The 22677-nt window shown below is 36.6% G+C and overlaps 1 protein-coding gene across 1 annotated transcript in view; it reads left to right on the top strand.

Moving 5' to 3' along the window:
• Positions 1 to 22318, top strand: part of LOC129264120 (uncharacterized protein DDB_G0271670-like) — a 41629-nt gene extending 19311 nt beyond the window's left edge. Inside the window, exons 4-8 of the mRNA XM_054901984.2 lie at positions 4387 to 4497; positions 4760 to 4855; positions 5484 to 5630; positions 17725 to 18582; positions 20883 to 22318. Coding sequence (XP_054757959.2) covers positions 4387 to 4497; positions 4760 to 4855; positions 5484 to 5630; positions 17725 to 18582; positions 20883 to 20960 — 1290 coding nt within the window. The 3' untranslated portion in view covers positions 20961 to 22318. The remainder of the gene's footprint in view (positions 1 to 4386; positions 4498 to 4759; positions 4856 to 5483; positions 5631 to 17724; positions 18583 to 20882) is intronic.
• Positions 22319 to 22677: the final 359 nt, after the last annotated feature.

Here is a 22677-nt window from a genome sequence, read left to right as displayed (position 1 = left end):
AGTTATCCTACATTTGCAACTGGTCTGCAGCGAGTGCTGTTGACGACTGCCTTTTGTTTGTATTTGGCTATTATTGTGGTCTGGTTGTTTGTTGGATATCGTGTGTTTGTGATGTGTGATGGTAAATTGCTCTCCAATATATACATTCGCAAAGTTTGTTTTGCCCCCCCCCCCACCCTGTAATAATATGTTGCCAAGTTGTGTGAGTCAATTCTTCCTATTCCCTGTTTCACCTCATCCTAATTCCTACCCCCCCCCCTTTATGTTTCTTTCTCTTTCTCTCCCTTTCTCTTTCTCTTTCTCTTTCTCTCTTGAGAAATGGAGTAGCAAAGTGTTGACACAAAATTAATTTTTACCATGTGATATAAGTTTACCCGGAAATAAAACTGATCAGAGCCCTGTCTTACATAGTGATATGATAGATTCAAATCAAACTCAATTTGCAATTGATTTGAAACTACCATCTCCTAACTGAATAAATTTGGATCAATAGCAAGTTGAGATTGATTTTAATCATTGCAAATCTTTGTAAGACAGGGCCCCGAATCACGATATTGAGTTTCAAATTCAGCCCACCTTCAAGGGCTGAAGATTAAGTGACCAGGTGGGTGTTTCATAAAGCTGTTCGTAAGTTAAGAGCGACTTTAAGAACGACTGGTGATCCTTTCTTATGCGCTAAATAATTACCAATGAACATTAAATGGTGAATATCATTTACCACAAGAAAGGATCACCAGTCGTTCTTAAAGTCGCTTTTAACTTACGAACAGCTTTATGAAACAGCCCCCAGAATTGTATACAATTACATAGTTGATATCATATGAACTGCATCAATTGAATTACCGTAGAAAGGAAGGAGATACAAATGATCAAAGTGAGAAGTATACCAAAATAATGACTTGCTAGGAGATTATAACCTGATGTGGTGTGAAATTCAACCGTTACTTTAATGATGATAAGGTTTAATGATGATGAAGATGAGCATAAAATATACTTTCCACGAAGGACAACATTGCAATTAAGATGCTTTTAATTATGCAACAATCAGAATCCATCACTCTGATTGACAGTTGAAGCATCCCTCGGAGAATCTAAAGAGGAAGGGGGAATTCTCTGGGGATGGGAGGGGCAATGAGACCAGCTTCCTCTTGATCCCATGGCATGCTCTTGGTGTGGGTTGTGTCAGGAGGAACAAGACAATTGAAGCCCTCGACTAATTAGCGATTGCACTGCCCCCTATCTCCTCGGGGACCCATTAACAATGGGAGGAAGTAATCATCGGTCTGAGGTTTCTTGCAATCTTGTGATGGCATCGGTGATTCTCTGACATTTGCTTCAATGACCAAAGCTTCCATGCAAGCATGAATGTTATTAGCCAAAACGCAACACCAGCCCTAATCACAGATCATAGGAAAAACCCAGACCAATATGGGGGGAAATTGTTCTTAACAAAAATATCACACTCTAGAAATGTAGCCTTTTCCATGATTTGTACCACCTTTGCACCCTTTCTGTCATGTTAAGCTCCCATGCCAAATATACATGCATATATTAGCCGAACAAAACACTCCCTTAAGGCCACCTCACACCTTACAACTGTTCACTATCCGATTTTGGAACAAATCACATTTTGCTCATTTTCTGAAAATGTGAATGGAACATATCATTTTATTTGAGGTTAAAATTAATTGGAAGAATACTAATATAACCATTTTGAAAGATTGCAAGCCTTTATTTTGGAGTAAAGGCCAAATAAGTTTCAAATCGTAGACAATCGTACGACTGCTATGACGTCATTACGATTAGATATTAAATATGCTTTTATTCTAAGAAGGATGATAGCATAGTCACAGATTTGAACATAGGTATTTGTAAGATGATTTCGAACATTACACAGTAAGATATTCCAAGTCTCAATATTAGCTTCAAATTCTACTACGTTTTATTCCAAAATTGAGTCGCAGACCAATCGTAAGGTGTGCGGTCGCCTTTATCCTTACAATATTTCCAAACCTCTTATCACAACCCTAATGCCCAGTCACAGTGGCAAAACTGACCCCAGACCGACCAAATCTACTGCATTATTTCCAATTCTAAAATGCCAGTTTGGTGTCCTCCCACTTGGTCTGATCCCATCTATGACCAGATTATTAAAAACCTTTTTAGTCTACTAATCGCCACACCATTTACAGTTACATTTACATATAACAAGGGCTACAACAATATCCTCTAAAGTCCACTGGAGTAGACATACTGATAATAGACTTAATAGTCATTAGATAAGATGATATACGTTATGGAGATAAAGTTGCAACTTGACCAATTGATCATGTGACAGAATGATAGAACAACAGTTAGACTAAGCGGTATTCGACCAAGTTAGATTTGGAAAAAATGACAGTAATAGAACATATGATATACATAGTAGACCAGTTATAAACTTTAGTGTTCTTTGAAGATATTTAGAAAAAAGACCAAGTGCATGTGAATACATGCATTATCTGGGTTATCATCATAGATATGCAAATATATAACAATTTTCAAGCAAATACCTGATTTATTTAGGTGCAAGACCACATTTTTTTAAATTCTATTTTAAAAGCTGTACCGTTGATGTTGTCACTTACCCCATTGCCTGGAGATAAAACAAATTGAGAAAATTGTTTAAAAAAAAGAAATTATGAAACTTCATTATTTCTTTACAGAGAGAGAAAAGGGAGAGAGAGAGAGACTCGGTGAGGAAGTAAATTATTTTTCAATCATGAGGATGGAAATTGTAAGATATCCTCTTGGATGACTGTGAGAAATATGCTTTTGTCAATTTTGATAATAGTTGTTGATGGACAAGCACATCTCCTTTAGGCTTGCTCGTGAAATATGAGAATATTGCCATTATTCTGCCGTTTTAAATATAGATCACAAATAGACTCTGTCAATAGGTGTGAGAACAATGACTAGATGTTTGCTCCAGCGACATTTTAAGCCCATTTTAACCTCTAAAAATAATCTGTTGTTTATTATGTTATTCTATTCGTTGCAAAATGTGGCACCATATTTTACCACTAGAAGTATATGTTTCTAGAACACTGATGACTTAATGATATTAATAATGGTATTTATTGAAATAATAATTGTTGCAGTCAACTTGCTGAATTATGAATAATCTTACAAAATTTGTACAGCATATAATGCAATATTAACTATATTGAACATATCAATTGTGCTAACTAATCTGATAAAATATAGGTGAACTGATATTAGTAATTGGAGAGAGAAGGGAAGATATATTAGAGGAAGAATAATATGATTTGAAAGAAGGAAGAAGGGAATAAAGGAAATAAGAGAGAGAGAATAAAACAAAAAAAACAATATGTACAATAAACAGATTTAACATAGAAAATGATAGAAAATCTGAAATTTTCTTGAAAAAAAAAGAGCTTCAGGTGTTCTATCACCCAGTTGACAATATTGAAGCATTCTGAAAAACTATTTTGAAACTATTCTGACTGAACACTTTATATAGTATACAAATATATCAGGCTTTGAGAAAGTATAGTGGGAATTATCCGAGGTTAGACTGGCAATCACTATTTTTCCCGAGGGAAAAATAGTTACATTGCCAGTCCAACCAAAGATTAATAATTACCACTATGCTTTCGAAAGAAACGCCTGATATATTTGTTTTTTATCCCTCTTTAACTTGTAGACCTAGTCCTTGCTGATTTGCCACCAATTTAGACCAATTCTAACGTTGCCGGACCTATTCCTAAGTAGTCTTAGGCCTGTCGAGCTAATGCTAGCCAGTCCCTGGGTAGGCTGCGCGCGGTACCCGACTGCAGTTAATGAGAGGTACGCTGCAGTTGCACTCAGTCTCAAGATAATTTTGTAATTGCGCAGGCTAACATATTTTTAAGACTCGTATTGGACTTTGACTCGCCTAATAGTAGGCTAATTCACCATTAATCTATGTGTCCTGTATGAATTGCCGTCATGGAATTATATTTCCCGCATGATAATCTAGACCTAATTCTACACTGACTTTTCAGATTGTCGGTAAATAATTTGAGCAAGATCTGGATCGATGATACGGTCAAGTCAGGGAGTATGCGCATTTTAACGTTGAGAGAACATATCGAGCGTGAGCATGCGCAGTTCTCCCCATGAAAGTATATCAAAAAATATACGGAGCTGGAAGAAAACTGTACAGAGCTATTTGCAGCGATGTTTTTCCTATTGGAATTATACTTTGTCACATGATCACTAATTGACCAATCGTTTATCACACTCATGAATGTTCATAAGAGGGATAGAATATCCTATCATGGGTATTTGATAATACTTGTTTTTTTAACAACAATTCTTGATTTTTTTTTGTCATTGTTACAGAGAGAAGCTATTATGAAATCTGCAGTGCCTTCCATCAAATCATCTATCCATAAGATCATTAGCCACAGTGCAAATGATACATTTAGACGAAGGTGTTTCGATGCTTTGCAGGTATGTACTAGGACTGTGGTGGTGTTGGTGATGAGGAGGAGGATAATGATAAACATCAGGAGATGGAGGATGAAGATGATGATGATAATGATTGTCTTGGTGATGATGAAAATAATGATAATGGTGCTGTAAATTATGACGATTTTGTTAACAATGATGTTAAAGCTGATAGATAAAAGTAATTTCACTTATTTTGCTGTATCTTGTTCTGAAAAGTCAAGCCATTGAGTTGATATATATGTTAATATTTTGTTCCATTCAGGCCGATACATGCATGGAACTGACCGACCGATTATCTGACCACCTCAAGGTGCTGTGTGAAAGGCCCAACGGTCAATACAGGAATTTTCATTCTCAGGTTGGTTCTCTCAAATTTTCACATTAGTTTAGATGTTTATTGGGAGTTTCAAATACTTGGTAAAAAGAAAGACTTCACATCATTATTAAAGGCAAATGGTAACGTTTTCCATGATTTTCAAAATTAAAAGATAACTTCTTTCAGTATATGAATCCAGCTTTGCAAGTGATGTTAGTGACGCATAAAAATACTTGCATTTCAGTGTCAATCTTGTAAAAATTTAACAATTGTTAAAAGTTGAAAATTGCAGGAGATGCATCTTAGCTCAATGCACATCACCGATGGAATAATTCTGCATTTTTGTAATCATGTTTGTAGATAGTTCTAGGAGGGGAGCAAACATGCTCGTATCCGTTACTTCCCGAGAATTATACTATTGAATTTTTAATGTTGACTGCTTTTACTATTGAATTTTATCCCTTTTAAGTACTCTTTCACTGAGGATGCTTTTCCTCTCTCCGACAGTTTTTATCACCATCGGATACTCCCTTTATTATTCACTTTGATTCATCCCCAGTGCTTCATCATATTTCACAATGTGTGTTTAGTTAATGGGGGGGGGGGGTACAAGCATCTGTTTCGAAGACTTTGGTTGGATCTTGGCTCTTCCCTGTTTACCGTCCCACAGAGTGCCGTCGGCAGCCAGGGTCAATTTCCTTGCGAGGGTGATGATGAGGATGGGAGCAAGATCCCATCGGATGACTTCAATCTGGTCTCGTCCTCCTCCTCCTCCTGGATGCCTCAAAAAAGTGCCCAAGAAACGGTCTTGACAGAGGTAAGGATATGACCTTTGACCCTCTCCTCCGGTTCATGGTTTCATTCACACATGATGCACAATATATCGGGGGGGGGGGGCACTCTTGCCTATATAGCTGTACACACTCATAAACACAGGTTTTTCAAACACAAACCCTACAATTTAATTTTTTTTTGACAGAATGATGCCCTATCAATGGATTTGCATGTTTTCTGCGTACATTGTAGTCCATGAAAAGTAAACCTCATAAGATGGGACCCTATAATCAAGGAATTTTATACCTTTGGAATATCCAGACCAATATGGGGTAAAGATTTTTTAAATGCAAAATTATTAAACTTCATGAAGTCTTATTACCCTTTTACATTGATTTTTGCCTCTTTTCTCAAAACATACCCTTTTTTTCATTCCTCATTTTAGCAATGTAACATACCCCGTATGTGTAATTGGTACATGCTTTCTAGTTGTGCATATGTCCACCAGTAATGTTGATTAAGTGCCAAAGGCCAGCAGGCCTGCTTTTAAGGTTCGTGTTGATATTCCCTTTTTTTTCCTTGGAAATTATTATTTTAGGGGTTGGAAAATCTCTTTTCAGGGCGGCCATTTTGATTCCGGGGGGTGACTAAGAATGGCAGCTCTGTATAAGTAGCAAGTAAATAGTTGATATTTTTGGAAATCACAGCATAAAAATTGATAATTCTTGATCAGAGACTATTCAATCTGAGTGGGAGGAAGAGTCAAGTTTGATGGTAGATTAGTTCAGTTCAAACTGATTTGAATTGTGTTCCAAACTCATTTGTGCCCAAATTATTCATGTGGAAAATAATTTTTTGAGTATATTTTTAGAGTTGAATTACATATTACATATTTTCTCAATGCTGTCAATGTCGTGAATGATGGTAAACACCTCGTCGTGGGAGGAATTATGGTTTTGTTTTTAAACTAAACTCTTTGATGGCCAGGTAGGAAAATATGTTGCTATCCTATGATTTATGCACATACTTTTATGCCACCAACGCTCATTATCACGATAGACCTACCTTTCCTCGTGGGTCAGCAATTTCGACCTAGATACCACACACTGCAATTGAGCAAGAAAAAGGTTAAGAAATATTATGAAAGTGAATCTCAACTGCAGGGGGAAAAAATATTAATCTGTAGGCAGAGAACTACAAAATCCCACAAAAAAACTACCGTGTTTGAATGAGTTTTGTAATCACTTCGAAATAGAAACAGTGTTTGATGTAAGTTGTTGATTATACCGTTGTCAAGCAATCACTCAGGATTAATGTGTATGAAAGACGTCACTATACTGGCGTAAATTGCGTGCATGTATTATGAAATGTGCAAATTGTCTTTAGTATAGAGATACTGAATAGATCTTGGTTAAACTTTCACTTTGTAACCTCATGTGAGGAAGTCCTTGATTAAAAGAATCCATTTTGCATCCTCCAATCAAAAAACTCTTATAACTTACGCTCATAATGTGAAAACCATCCTCCTAAAAAGAACATAACTTAAGTGAACCCTACTTTCTTATATCCCTTATTACACTCTACATATGTAATTACTTCCTTAACACAAGTTCAATATGCCAAGGTTAGCCAAAATATTTACCAGCCCTAGTCATCCACTCCACTAGATGTGCCAACTCACCTGATGCCAGATTTACCTGGGGAGCCTTTCATGAAACCAATAGTCAATGACAAACTCACTCTCAGCCAATCAGATGCAAGGATTTCAGTAGCTTATAACAGTTGTCAGTGGAAATCACTGTCTGTCAGACTCACCCCCTGTTTGTTAATTCACTAATAATCTGTTGTTCAGTTCATTGCCAAAGACATAGTTTCCAGTCTGTCATTGTGTTCCTTTCCTCACTCACTTCACACATTAGGAAGCAAAGTGACTGTTGTTGTGTCCAACTTCCTGTTTACAATTTTCTCCAGGAAAAATGTTATAAAAATGTAGTAGTGACAGGAATTCAAGATATTTTTTGTAAGAATGTATGACCTTGTTTTTTTCAAAGGACACATTATTCATGATTTGAATTTCATGAAAGAATATATTTTTATTTTTTAGTAATTGCATCTTGTTTTTTATGAATTTATTCATCATTATGCTCCCTCCTCAGCGCCCCCCCCCCCTATTATGCACCTGCACTTTTACATTAAGATAATTTTATTAAATATAATTTGTAATTGTTTTCAGGGGTTGCCATGCAGTCAAGCTTAGCTTATAGTGGTAACCCCTGCAACCTTCTAAAATCATTATGTAATAGAAAATACAAGTTTGTTCTTTGTACTCTATTTTTTCATTTTCTTTGTTTTAATATGTAAATGGAACAAGTTGCAATAAAGTGAAAATGAAATGAAAATATTGATGTATTTCTTTAGTCTAGGGCTGCATGAAGGTTGTCATGAAATTATGGGGGGGGGGGTTATAATGATTTGCTCCTTGGAAGCCCAGAAGAAAGTTGGAGGACGACACATAAAAATTCATCATCAAACCTCTTTAAGTGTACCAAACCGATATATAGATATACTGTATGTAAACAAAAATAGAAATATGCCCCGAATTTTCAGGCAAATTCTCAAGTCAGGCCTTATTGGTATATTTTTAAGCATGAAGAAAAATCTGCCCTGCATGAAAAATGATTGCTTGAGGAATTTTCAGGCAACAGGATCAGCTTTAAAACAGAAAAGCTAAAATTCGTGAACATGATAGAAAAATTGAATTATATGTCCTTTGCTCTTGCTATTTCAATCACATTATCTTGTTAATTTTTTTCCTCTTCTTCTCAAGTGATGAATACATACATAGCTCTATATCTTCTTTAGGTACATTGTATACTGAAAGCTTGTGGTTTTTTGCAGTGTGCAAGATAAATTGCCAGTTGGTCTACACCCTCTTGGTCTACTCTCCATTTGGTCTCATATTTCATCTACTGCCAGTATACTAACTATTTTGTCAAATTTCCAGATAGGCTTAGCCCATTTCATCGAATATCAACATGTTTTTATACAGTACCACTTAGTCTATATGGTTAGATGAACTGCTTAAGAATCAATCTTTCTTTTTAATAATGATAATGATAATAATAAATAATGAATTATAAAAATAATAATAATGATAAGACCATCTGGGCATTAGACTAAACTGTATTAGACCAAGTATAGTTTAAATCCAAATGCAATTACTAGGAGACCAAATTGATCTGAGACAAATGGATTTAACCCATGTGGTGTATTAGCCTATCTGATAAGTAGACCAACTACTTTTACACCAAGATTTAACCCATGTGGTGTATTAGCCTATCTGATAAGTAGACCAACTACTTTTACACCAAGAGTTAATCCATGTGGTGTATTAGACTATCTGATAAGTAGACCAACTGCATTTACACCAAGATTTAACCCATGTGGTGTATTAGCCTATCTGATAAGTAGACCAACTACTTTTACACCAAGATTTAACCCATGTGGTGTATTAGCCTATCTGATAAGTAGACCAACTACTTTTACACCAAGATTTAACCCATGTGGTGTATTGGACTAAGTAGACCAACTGCTTTTACACCAAGATTTAACCCATGTGGTGTATTAGCCTATCTGATAAGTAGACCAACTGCATTTACACCAAGATTTAACCCATGTGGTGTATTAGCCTATCTGATAAGTAGACCAACTACTTTTACACCAAGATTTAACCCATGTGGTGTATTAGCCTATCTGATAAGTAGACCAACTACTTTTACACCAAGATTTAACCCATGTGGTGTATTAGACTATCTGATTAATAGACCAACTACTTTTACACCAAGATTTTACCCATGTGGTGTGTTAGACTATCTGATAAGTAGACCAACTGCTTTTACACCAATATTTGACCCATGTGGTGTATTAGCCTATGTGATAAGTAGACCAACTGCATTTACACCAAGATTTAACCCATGTGGTGTATTAGCCTATCCGATAAGTAGACCAACTGCATTTACACCAAGATTTAACCCATGTGGTGTATTAGACTATCTGATAGGTAAACCAAATGCTTTTACACCAAGATTTAACCCATATGGTGTATTAGACTATCTGATAAGTAGACCAACTACTTTACACCAAGAATTGACCCATGTGGTTTATTAGACTATCTGATAAGTAGACCAACTACTTTACACCAAGATTTGACCCATGTGGTGTATTAGCCTATCTGATAAGTAGACCAACTGCTTTTACACCAAGATTTGACCCATGTGGTGTGTTAGATTATCTGATAAGTAGACCAACTGCATTTACACCAAAATTTGACCCATGTGGTGTATTAGCCTATCTGATAAGTAGACCAACTCCTTTTACACCAAGATTTAACCCATGTGGTGTGTTAGAATATCTGATAAGTAGACTAAATGCATTTACACCAAGATTTGACCCATGTGGTGTATTAGCCTATCTGATAAGTAGGCCAACTACTTTTACACCAAGATTTAACTCATGTGGTGTGTTAGAATATCTGATAAGTAGACTAACTGCTTTTACACCAAGATTTAACCCATGTGGTGTATTAGCCTATCTGATAAGTAGACCAACTCCTTTTACACCAAGATTTAACCCATGTGGTGTGTTAGAATATCTGATAAGTAGACTAAATGCATTTACACCAAGATTTGACCCATGTGGTGTATTAGCCTATCTGATAAGTAGGCCAACTACTTTTACACCAAGATTTAACTCATGTGGTGTGTTAGAATATCTGAAAAGTAGACTAACTGCTTTTACACCAAGATTTAACCCATGTGGTGTGTTAGACTATCTGATAAGTAGACAAACTACTTTTACACCAAGATTTGACCCATGTGGTGTATTGGCCTATCTGATAAGTAGACCAACTCAATTTACACCAAGATTTGACCCATGTGGTGTATTAGCCTATCTGATAAGTAGGCCAACTACTTTTACACCAAGATTTAACCCATGTGGTGTGTTAGACTATCTGATAAGTAGACTAACTACTTTTACACCAATATTTAACCCATGTGGTGTATTAGACTATCTGATAAGTAGACCAACTACTTTTAAACCAAGATTTAACCCATGTGGTGTATTAGCCTATCTGATAAGTAGACCAACTACTTTTACACCAAGATTTGACCCATGTGGTGTGTTAGACTACATGTATCTGATAAGTAGACCAACTACTTTTACACCAAGACTTAACCCATGTGGTGTATTAGCCTATCTGATTAGTAGACCAACTGCTTTTACACTACCCAGGACCAAAATCCAATTGAAACCAGTTGGATTTCCAATTGGTTTCAATTGGTTTCAATTGGTTTCAACTGGTTTCAATTGGTTTTAACTGGAATATAACAATTTCCAGTTGAAACCAATTGAAACCAGTTGGGCAACTGGAAATCCTAACTGGAACCAGTTGGGTAACTGGAAATTACTTCCAACTGGAGATGATTTCTAACTGGAACCAGTTGGGTAACTGGAAATCCTAACTGGAACCAGTTGGGTAACTGGAAATGACTTCTAACTGGAAATGATTTCTAACTGGAACCAGTTGGGTAACTGGAAATCCTAACTGGAAACAGTTGGGTAACTGGAAATGATTTCTAACTGGAACCAGTTGGGTAACTGGAAATCCTAACTGGAACCAGTTGGGTAACTGGAAATGACTTCTAACTGGAAATGATTTCTAACTGGAACCAGTTGGGTAACTGGAAATGACTTCTAACTGGAAATGATTTCTAACTGGAACCAGTTGGGTAATTGGAAATCCTAACTGGAAACAGTAACTGGAAATGATTTCTAACTGGAACCAGTTGGGTAACTGGAAATCCTAACTGGAACCAGTTGGGTAACTGGAAATGACTTCTAACTGGAACCAGTTGGGTAACTGGAAATGACTTCCAACTGGAAATTATTTCTATCTGGAACCAGTTGGGTAACTGGAAATCCTAACTGGAACCAATTGGGTAACTGGAGATGACTTTTAACTGGAAATTAAAGGTGATTAACTGGAAATTAATTCTAATTGGAACCTGTTGGGTAACTGGAAATCCTAACTGGAACCATTTGGGTATAACTGGAAATCCTAACTGGAACCAATTGGGTAACTGGAAATGACTTCCAACTGGAAATGATTTCTAACTGGAACCAGTTGGGTAACTGGAAATCCTAACTGGAACCAATTTGGGTAACTGGAGATGACTTCTAACTGGAAAGGTGATTAACTGGAAATTAATTCTAATTGGAACCTGTTTGGTAACTGGAAATCCTAACTGGATCCAGTTGGGTAACTGGAAATGACTTCCAATTGGTTTCCAATTGGACATTTTCCAGTTACCCAACTGGTTCCAGTTGAAACCAGTTAATTTGCATATTATCTGCCAGTGTGCACAGATTAATGTTTTATGTGATTTATCATCATTTAAAATGTATCTATTTAATTCTTTTCTAATTCAAGTACCATACTTGTTTCAGATAAGTGTTTAGAATGCTTAGCAGTGAAAGGCATGTTCATAAATGTTATAGATTATAATTAAAACAGATTATAAGATAATTAGTACACCTCTAACTGTTACCAAATTACATCGAATACAAATACATATATTTGAAGATCTTTCATATAAATATACACATTACGAAAGTCTATTTTATCAATGCCCTTTACATTGGTATTAATAAACATCTAGCACTGCTTCTTTGTTGGTATGAGCAATATAGTTAGTGCAAATTCTAATTAATTTGTAACTAATTAAGTCATTCTAACTGGAATTTCCAATTGGATCCAGTTGGAAACCAATTAGTTTCAACTGGTTCCAGTTGAAACCAGTTGCCTCCAATTGGTTTCAACTGGAACCAATTGAAACCAGTTGGCTCCAACTGGTTTTAATAGGGAAATTGGAACAACTGGAACCAATTGAAACCAGTTGCCAACTGGTTGCTTAATTGGTTTCAAATTGGTTTCAACTGGAACCAATTGAAACCAATTGCCAACTGGTTCCAGTTGCCCAATTGGTTTTAACTGGAACCAGTTGGCAACTGGTTTCAATTGGTTCCAGTTGTTCCAATTTCCCTATTGAAACCAGTTGGCCAACTGGTTTCAATTGGTTTTGCTCTAATTGGTTTCAACTGGATTTTGGTCCTGGGTAAGTGAATATAAATTGCGCTTTGCCCCATCTGATGGTGTTCTAGCAGAAGTATGAAAGTGTAACAGGAGAATGGAAGGGAAAGGTGATTCACGCGATCCTCAGGAAATTAGATGGGAAGCGCTTCGCTCTTTTGCAAACGGCATATTGGCTTGTATCCACTTTGGCTACAAACAGTTGGTCTAATCTAACACCATCAGGATTAGATTCACTTGGTCTACTCTCAATTTGGTCTAATTACAATTTGGTCCAACCTCCCTAGTCAATACCCATTTGGTCTACTAGCAGATGGTCTAATCATCAGATCTCTATGTGGTCTAAGTACTGTTTGGTCCAACCTCCCCAGTCAATACCCATTTGGTCTACTAGCAGATGGTCTAATCATCAGATCCTAACACCATCAGGATTAGATTCACATGGTCTACTATCAATTTGGTCTAATTACTGTTTGATCCAACCTCACTTGGTCAATACCCATTTGGTCTAATCCTCAGATTGTGTAACACCATCTTGGCGAGACACACTTGGTCTACTATCAATTGGGTCTACTAGCATATGGTCTAATCATCAGATCGTCTAACTCCATCTTTGTTAAATCGGTCTACTATCAATATGGTCTAATTACTATTTGGTTCAAACATCACTTGGTACAATATTTACTTGATCTTACTTTGATTTGTTCTAATGCCAAGATGGTCTTATATCCACTTATTTCTTCCCATTATTATGCACTTTGTCAAAAGAAAATTTAGTTTACAGACAATTCATCTAAACATACAGTATACAAATAATGACTGTTTATGAGTGCAATGGACAGAATACTTCATGAGGTGAAAGATGAAATGATCATTATTTCATCTTTCACAGAATGAAATATTCTGTCCATTGCACAAATGATAAAACATTCATTATTTGGTTTATATGACACCTAAAAATGATTTTTTGTTTTTTTCATATGAAATTCATGAATTTCGATGCAAAACATGCTCATGCAGTGCGAGTTCGGTCTGTTGATTGTTACGTCATTACAACATGCGCACTGCTGATGCATGAGCTGCAGTCTCGGTGCGCGAGTGCAATGGACAAAATCGTATGGATCCAAAATTGCACGATGAATGGATCCAAAATTGCACGGTTGATGACGTCATTGCAAAATGGACTGAATGAATGATATCAAACAACCAATCAAATCACAAGGATCTATCTAGGTGTCGTATAATATAGACTAGATAACGTTAGACCAAGTTGATATAAGATGAAATGGGCATAGCCTTCCCATCATTAGTGTTATCAATTTGAAGATTATGAATGTTCTTCTTAAGAGATGTCCAATATGAAGAATTAATTGAGATGCTTGGATTATTCATTATTTATTCATTTCTCATTTCATGTACTTTTTTACTTAGCATGGAAAGGAAAAATAAGTGTTTGAAAATGTGCAATAAGTAATTGTTTGAATACTTTTCCTTTTCACTGTTGTCAGTGTTGTCACTGTTGTGTAGGTTATTTTGAACATATATAGTTTTTGTACTATTATTGAGAGAACATGCTCGTTCCCCAATGCAAATAGGGGAAAAACTTCAGTTGTATATACTTTTCAAGATGCTACTTCATATTTGACTTTCTTGTACTAACATCCTGAAACTTTTGTGGCTATAGAGCTTTTTGTGTAATTTATTTTTATGTTATGACCCCACCCTCCCTTCACTCTGTCTCCAACCCTGTCTAACTTCCGTGGAAGCCATAGCATTGCAGTCATAACAGACGGGCTTTATGAATGATTTCCTTGCACAACAAATTAAAACAGCACCCTGTAATTAGCTTATTTTCTCGTCAGGCGGGATGTACTCACTTAACTCACCTAGGCGCTCTCAAAGCCCCTTTGGCTCACCAACCCGTGGCCTGTACGTACACCTACAAACCCCTGTCAAACACCACTTAGATCACTGCATGCATATATATATACAGCCATAGCAAACAGACTGGCGTGAATCACAATTGCTATGTCATGGTCCAGTTAATACTACTAATGATAGGGCCCCCACTTCCAGTGTCTCGGCCGAAAGAAGACAATAAAAGAAGATTTACTTTATTACATCTAGAACACTTTAAAGGTAAAAAAGTAATTGCAGCAGACAATTATTTCATGAGAATTAAGCTTTTAAAAATCAAGGTTAATACCACGTATTATCATACAACTCGATCTGGTACATTGGGATCAACTCATCTTTGTGAAATCACGAAATCTTAGCTGAAACAAATAATTCTGATGATAACTGACACAAAAAGGCATATGTGGGACAGTGTATTAATATTGCTTGGAAAGATATCCAATATTTTATGGAATTCCGTGCTTATTTTGCTAATTCTCAGCGATATCAATATTTTTCCAGGGCCAATTGGCACATACAGATATGCCAACTGTTCCCTTTTTAGAGTATTTGTTCCTCTTTTTTGCTACAAATACACATATTGTCCATTCCACGGTTACTCATGTTACACTTGGAGACACCTTGACTCATACTTGGAGCTGTAACTCCATTGTTATTGATAGGAACTAAACATCTCTTTTTCACAACACAGTACGCAGTCTGACTATCCTTTGTATAAAAACAAAACTTGGGAAATTTCATTATGCTCCTGGCAAATCTTTGAAATGTGTCGGTTACTCATGTTACATGATTTGGACATGCATAAAATGAAAAGTGGACATAAGTGAAAGTGTCCTCATGCAAGGCTTTTATGAAAGTTGATTATATCCATTTCAAAGAAGTATATTAGGGAGACAAATTTGTATATAATTAAAAAAATAAAGAACACATGGTTTTTACTAGGGGTGCAGATAAAGTGGTTACTCACGTTACGGTTCAGATGGGCTATATGTACAAAGACACATTGAGCTCATGTCCACCAACCTATGGAATTGCCCATATGATTGATTTGTATGATTTGTTACTTTTGAAAAAAATTTCTGATCATGTAGTATGTATTATACACAGTGCGTGACACTAGTGCCGGTCCGACAGTCCCAGACTGGTAAAAATCACTGTCGGGCCAGTAACATGTTGCATGAAATGAACAAGTAAATTCTTGCCTATGAGCACACGTTTAAAAGGGTGAATTATCAAGTTTTCAAGTAGAGTCATTTCACATGTATTTTCACCGATCTCTCTACAATAGGCTGGCGATTGTTACGTTGAGACAAATTTTTTTAAATACTCTTTTTTATCAAAAAATTTTTTTTTTTCCTTATAAGAATACTTTTTTTGGTTGTAGAAGGTTGGCAGGTCTGCACATATGTTTTAATTAATACATAAAAACACTTGGGTGGTCATTTTATTGGATTCTTTTCGACCTCATTTTGAGAATGTTACCACAACTGGTATTTATCTTTTAAGCAGTTGCTTATTCCCTCAAAGACAACATTCCCAATGTCAATTAGTAAGCATCATGCAGTGTAGTTTTAAACTTTGTTTTATCTTGCACTTCTATTAAAAGATACCTATATTCTTATAGGGAAGCTTCTTCAAAGGTGCACTTAGCTTCTCTCCTGTTTTTACTATCTTACAACTTTCTGAACCCATACATCCTTACCATTTCTCTGTTTAGATGGCTTCATTATCTTTATTCAGCTGGAGATGAACTTATCATGCATCTTTTTCGTGATTTCACTACTTTACAAATTGAACCCATATATCCAAGCCATGGCTTCTTAATTTCTTATCATCTTATTACCTATGGGCGGAAATCCCAGGGGGACATGGGGAGGCATCCCCCCTACCAAAAATAGTAGGGGGGGGGGACACAATATGAAATGTCCTCCCTACTATTTGTGGTCTTTTATGATGGAGAAAAATACATCATTCACAATCGAAATAATACATAAATAAGAAATAAATCAGAAATATATATCATTGAACATAAAATCAGTTGCAGAATATGGCTTGCCATTGTAAGCAAAAGTGCTTGAAAACATGACAAACCGAAACATATTAATTACATAATCATATTACATGAGCAGAATGGATGACTACGAAATAGTAGAAAGAAAAACAGATCAATTCAGACGTGGCTCAGCTTTGATGTTTCAGTGTGAAGAAGTTCTCCTCCCAATTTGTAGTAGTTCATGTTTTATCTTGAAGTATTTTGTGGATTTGTTGTAATAGAAATCAATTTTTCCCCCAATGTTACATGGACATCACATTCATATATCAGTGGCTGTAGATTATCAGGTCTGAAATTGCAACACATGGGCCCAAATTCACAAAGGTGGTATGAAAACCCACGGTTGAATCCATGGTTTATGCAGATTTTCTGTATAAATCACGCTTAATTTAGCGCGTATCGGGCGCATGTTTAAAACATGTCCAATGCTGATGCGCGCTTTTGTCACAGTGCGCCAAATTGACGCCTGTTACCATGGTAAGATACGCTATTTTATTCACGAGTCCAGTGTTTGAAGAGTGGACTCATTATTCAAAACAGTGGACTCATGAATAAAATAGCGTGGATAACCACGGCAACAGGCGTCGATTAGGCGCACTGTGACAAAAGCACGCATCAGCATTGGACATTTTTTAATATACGCAGTAAATAAGCGTAATTTATACAGAAAATCTGCATAAACCATGGACTCAACCGTGGGTTTTCAAAACCACCTTTGTGAATTCGGGCCATGATGTTTAATGAGTAAACCTTTGTGGGACATCATTGTTTGCTGAAGCAGTCTTTAGAAGATAATGGACTAGTGTTAATGAGACACAGTTTTCCAATTTATCTAGTATTTCACAAAAATGGGCCATACATGATGGACTTACCTATAATATATGACATTCTATGTTAAGCTGGAGGAATGCATTCATTGTAGACCCAAAGAAACAATTTCCTCCATTGATTATGAAATTGCCATTTTGGATCCCTGTAATTTCGCTAGTCTTTTTTATTTTCTGGTTTACCCATTAGGAAAATGAAGATGATGCGGATTTCGATCTCCTGGATGAGACGAGACCTCCGCCCTCTGACTCTGTAAGAGTGAGCCAAAGTGGTATTCCTGCAAGCCACAAGGTGTCCCATCCATCATCATGTCAAGAGCCTAACCAAGACCATTCAGCCTCATTCTTGAAGACTCTGCCAAACAAACCATCAAACTCTATGTTGTCCCAGGTGTCTCTACCAGGTCGGCTTCCTTCATCACTAGAGGAGGGGCAGGCGAGGCCTTCAGGAATGGGACAATTAGACCCACGGTTTTCAGAAGCAAGACCATCAACATCAATGACTTCGGAAGCAAGGTTGTCATCAAGATTGTTAGAAACTAGAAAATCGGCACCACAGTTTTCAGAAGCAAGGTTGTCATCATCATCATCATCGAGGCCGTCAGAAACTAGGCAATCGGCATTACAGTTTTCAGAAACAATGTCATCATCAAAGTTTTCAGAAACAAGATCGTCATCATCATCTTCAAAATTTCCTCAAGTGAGTCATCCAGGATCAAACAAGTGGACTTCAGTCTCACCTTCGTCAGCAGAGGAAAGAAAGAAGAGATCTTTAGAAAGGTGGCCATCAGCACAACAGTCTTCAGAAGCAAGGATGCCATCATCGTCAGAACTTTCCAAAGTGAATCCTCCAGCATCAAGCCAGTGGACTTCATGCCCGTCTACACTATCATCATCAGAAATCCTACGTCAGTATCAGACATGTGATGGTGACAGCAAGCATACAGATGGGATGAGTGCTTCATCAGGGAAACCTGAGGCAAGACTAGTCCTTGGCGATGCGGAGGAAGATGGGGTCAAAGACAATGATGTGCAGGTGATGCAAGAGGTAGGTTGATCTTAGAATCATTATATCAGAGAGAAAGGAAATGAACCTTAGGGGGAAATAGATGTTTTTTATGCCCCCGCAGACGAAGTCTGGAGGGGTCATTAAGCGTTGCCTCCGTCCGTCCCCCCACTTGATACTCGCGCAATAACTACTCAAAAAATATTTAATGGATTTTTAAAAAATTTGGTGTGTAGGTAGATGACACCAAAATACAGGCCAAGTTCGAATTCAGAGTCCGCAGGTCAAAGGTCACAGCTCATTAAATATGCGAGTTGGTTTCTGCATGATAACTTATGAAATATTCAACAGATTTTTTAAAATTTGGCTGTGTAGGTAGATGACACCAAAATACAGGCTATCTTCGAATTCGGAGTCTGCAGGTCAAAGCTCATTATGCGAGTTGGTCTAAATTTGTTCATTATATACATCTGTATATGCATATTGGGTTCTGCATGATATTAAGTTCAATCATATTGAATGAGTTTCTGATCGCGTTAAGCGTGGGCATCTGTGTCCTTTGGACACGTCAAATTTCTAGTTATAGTCTTATTTTTAATGTGTTGCTTGCTCATTAAGGTTTATCATGATGATACTTATCTACAGGTTTCTAATTAAACCTTGAAGCAAATATTTAAATGTATGGTGTTTTCTTATCTTTTCTTACATTGTGCACATTCATGGCGATGCCTCTTGTAACTATTTCAGGGGAGCATTTCATCAACATCTTTCGTCTGACAAGTTGTTAGATTTGATAACCTTCCTTGATTTTGATTGGCTGATCTGAAAAGCACAGTTCCTAGGGTAACTGTTTGATAAAATTTAAACAGGACTTTTGGATAAAATATGGGACAAGACAAGACCTCATGAAATGCTCCCCGGTTCTTTCTCTGATTTTGATCACCATAGGTTGAAGTTCTGGGGGGTGTTTCACAAAGATTTAAGTATGACTAAGTCGCACTTAAATGCCGACGCGTACATGATATGCAACGCGCAATAGATACGCATTAGTGCGCGTCCTCATGACACGATCTGACCAATGCGGTCAGAGTGCGACTCTAAGTCATACTTAAATCTTTGTGAAACACACCCCAGTTCATATAGATAATGGTTATTGGGTGAATATAATAGAATAAAAAGAGACTTCCATGCTAAACCAAAATTCTATTCATGTACTAAGAACTATTAGGTGTTAATCAAGTATCAACATAGTATTGAACCTTAGACCCACTCAGTACTCTACCACTGATCCTCACAAGTCTTTGATCCTTGAGGATTGCATGTTGAAGATCTTTGTTCCAATTTGATGAGCAGTGACTCATCTATTCCTGTCTCATCGTCAAAATGTCAAACAGGAGACCACATACGAGGCTTCTAACTCAAGATCTGATTTATCTCTCAGGAGAAGACTGCCAATGAGGAAATAAACCAAATTGCTCTGAAAAGGGAGAAAGTTTGGAACTTTCTTCTATACATTGACCTTCTCGAAAATGTCTTTTTCTTGGGAATCTATCCAAAAGTCACACAGAGCTTGGTAAACTGTCTTAAACTGTTAAGAATTAGGGTGAGACAGAAAGTTGAAAATCAGAGCGTAATAGGTTATTATCTTTTGACAATTATGTGGCTGAGATAAGAGATCTTTCATTTAAAAAAAAGCAAAGTGATCATGATTTATTTTAATTTCAATATTCAATTCCAAACACAGAAATATCACACAATCTTCTCAGAACAGTAGTGAAAATAGTGTAATTCATGCACAAAATGAAAATAACGTTAGATAGCTAATCAAACTTTCAAAATACCATACAATCCTATCAGAAAGATTTTATTAAAAAAACACTAAAAAGTTAGTGTTGGGTGCATGATAGATATGTTGCACGGTTGTCAGAGGGGCTTTAGGATTTTGCATGTCAATTATGTATCATTATATGTCATATTATTTCTCATGTTACTTTGACTGGACCCCTAGGAAGAACAGGGCCATTATATCAATGGCTCTGAATAGAGTGATCCAAAGTTAAACCACAACTTTAGACCAGAGTTTAAATTAAACAAGACTTCAGAATACGGGCCATTGACTGTAGTCAAAGTTACTGTCCATTACAAGGTCTATAGTAATTTCTTCATGTTGTAGGTGACATCGGAGACATATATATATCTATAGTTTAAGTGTAAGATCAATGTCCTCGTGTTAATTGAAAGATTTTATTGAATATTTCCCTCCTCACAGTCCAGAGACTGAATTGCAATGATTGCATTGTACTCAATGCCTGTACCGTCTTATCTCTGTTTTTGATCGACAGCACCTTGCTGGTGAGGTGGGTAACGACTGGTTTGAGACGCTGATGGATCATGATGACTGGGTGCATAGTGAGATCTGATGGCATTGATGCTAGACATCTTGACAGACCTGCGATGTCAATCAACCTACCCAGACATCTTTTAGTCATTCACAGGGACCTCTCTAGTCCGTGGACATCTGCTTCTGATAACCTCTTCACGACATTCCATTCTCGCAGAATCGGTCTCTCTTTTTTTCTCTTTCTCTATTTCACTCTTATTCCTCTTTCTCTGTGACAAAAAATTATTGAAGACATGTTTAATGTGTCAGCAATATGTTTCTCTTGTTCAAGTTTTTTACATGGGTGCTGAGTACATATGTTGAGTGTTCTTTGACATTAAAGAGCATTAAGAAATATACTGAGAGTGAGCACATGCAACTTATACCCTTTTTACACAGGATTTTCTTAACCCCGGACTATCGCTAACCCCGTACTATCCTTAACCCCGTACTATTTTTTTTCCTTTTTACACATGCCACATTGTTATTGCTAACCCCGGATAAGGAATGCTTGCTTTTTACACACGAAACTCGCTAACCCCGGACTAGTGGTTTTTGTCGATCATTCGTAGTACAAGTACTTCACTCGTACCATTTTACACACGCTACAATTTCCTTAACCCCGTACTATAGGTGGGGCCAAATTGCCATTTAGCCCCACCTATAGTACGGGGTTAAGCTTAGCCCACTTTCGTTTTACACTAGCGATCTTAACCCCGTACTATCGCTCTTAGCACCGCAATTGCTGGGATAACCCTGCTTTTTTGCAGGGCCAAATAATCCCGTACTAAAGGTGGGGTTAACCCACTTTGCAAAAATGCTGTGTAAAAAGAAAGTGGGCTAAGCTTAACCCCGTACTATAGGTGGGGCTAAATGGCAATTTAGCCCCACCTATAGTACGGGGTTAAGGAAATTTTAGCGTGTGTAAAAAGGGTATTTATGTATATCTGGCAATTCTGGCAGCATTACGCATGTCAGAGCTTGGCGCTTTTTCCCTCTCTTTCTTTTGCAATTTACCAAGTGCTCGGAACATCTTGCCACTTAATCATATAAAGGGAAGTTTTCAATTAAAGGCTATGCAACTAATTATTTTGTGTAAGGATGAGTCAAGTAGGCAGGTGGGAAATTAATTATTTAAAAAAAATTGTGGGAGGTTTTTTTTTTTTTACAAGTCATAATTGTGTTGTATCATTTTTTGCATTGTACTGCATGCACTGATGGTCTATTGAGCTACTTCAAGAAATATGATATTTATTCAGCGAATGATTTCAAACAGAGCTTAATATACTTGTATGCATGGATACATGTATAACTCGAAAAGCGTTTTACTTTAAGCTGAATGGAAAAGAAATGTTTATGGTGGAAGAAAAATTTTCATTAAATTAAAAGCTTTCCTAATCATTTGTGTCTGGCTAATCATTTATTTGTTTTGTTTAAGTGCATTTTAAATTGTAATTTACACATGTAGAGTGTGTAGGTCATTTTTAATTGGACACTTCCTAATATCCTATTTCTGTAGTAAAAATGAACCAATTGATGACTCGCTAGAAGGAAATGATATGTTTTCAATTACTTTTTATATAAAGCACATTGTAATGGTCGCAATAGTCATGATCCTTGCAATTCTGGGTCCCATTTCATAAAGATTTCTTGTGATAAAAAATGAATGATTTCTGTAACAAATTTACTATCAGCCATTCAGATTGAATGATTTCAGTAGCTTTTAACTGTAATTGCAGATTTGTTATTATAACAAG

The sequence above is a fragment of the Lytechinus pictus genome, chromosome 7, assembly GCF_037042905.1.
Source record: "Lytechinus pictus isolate F3 Inbred chromosome 7, Lp3.0, whole genome shotgun sequence".
NCBI lineage: Eukaryota > Metazoa > Echinodermata > Echinoidea > Temnopleuroida > Toxopneustidae > Lytechinus > Lytechinus pictus.
Note: the sequence above shows the minus strand (reverse complement) of the source record. Positions and strands in the feature narration are given on the sequence as shown.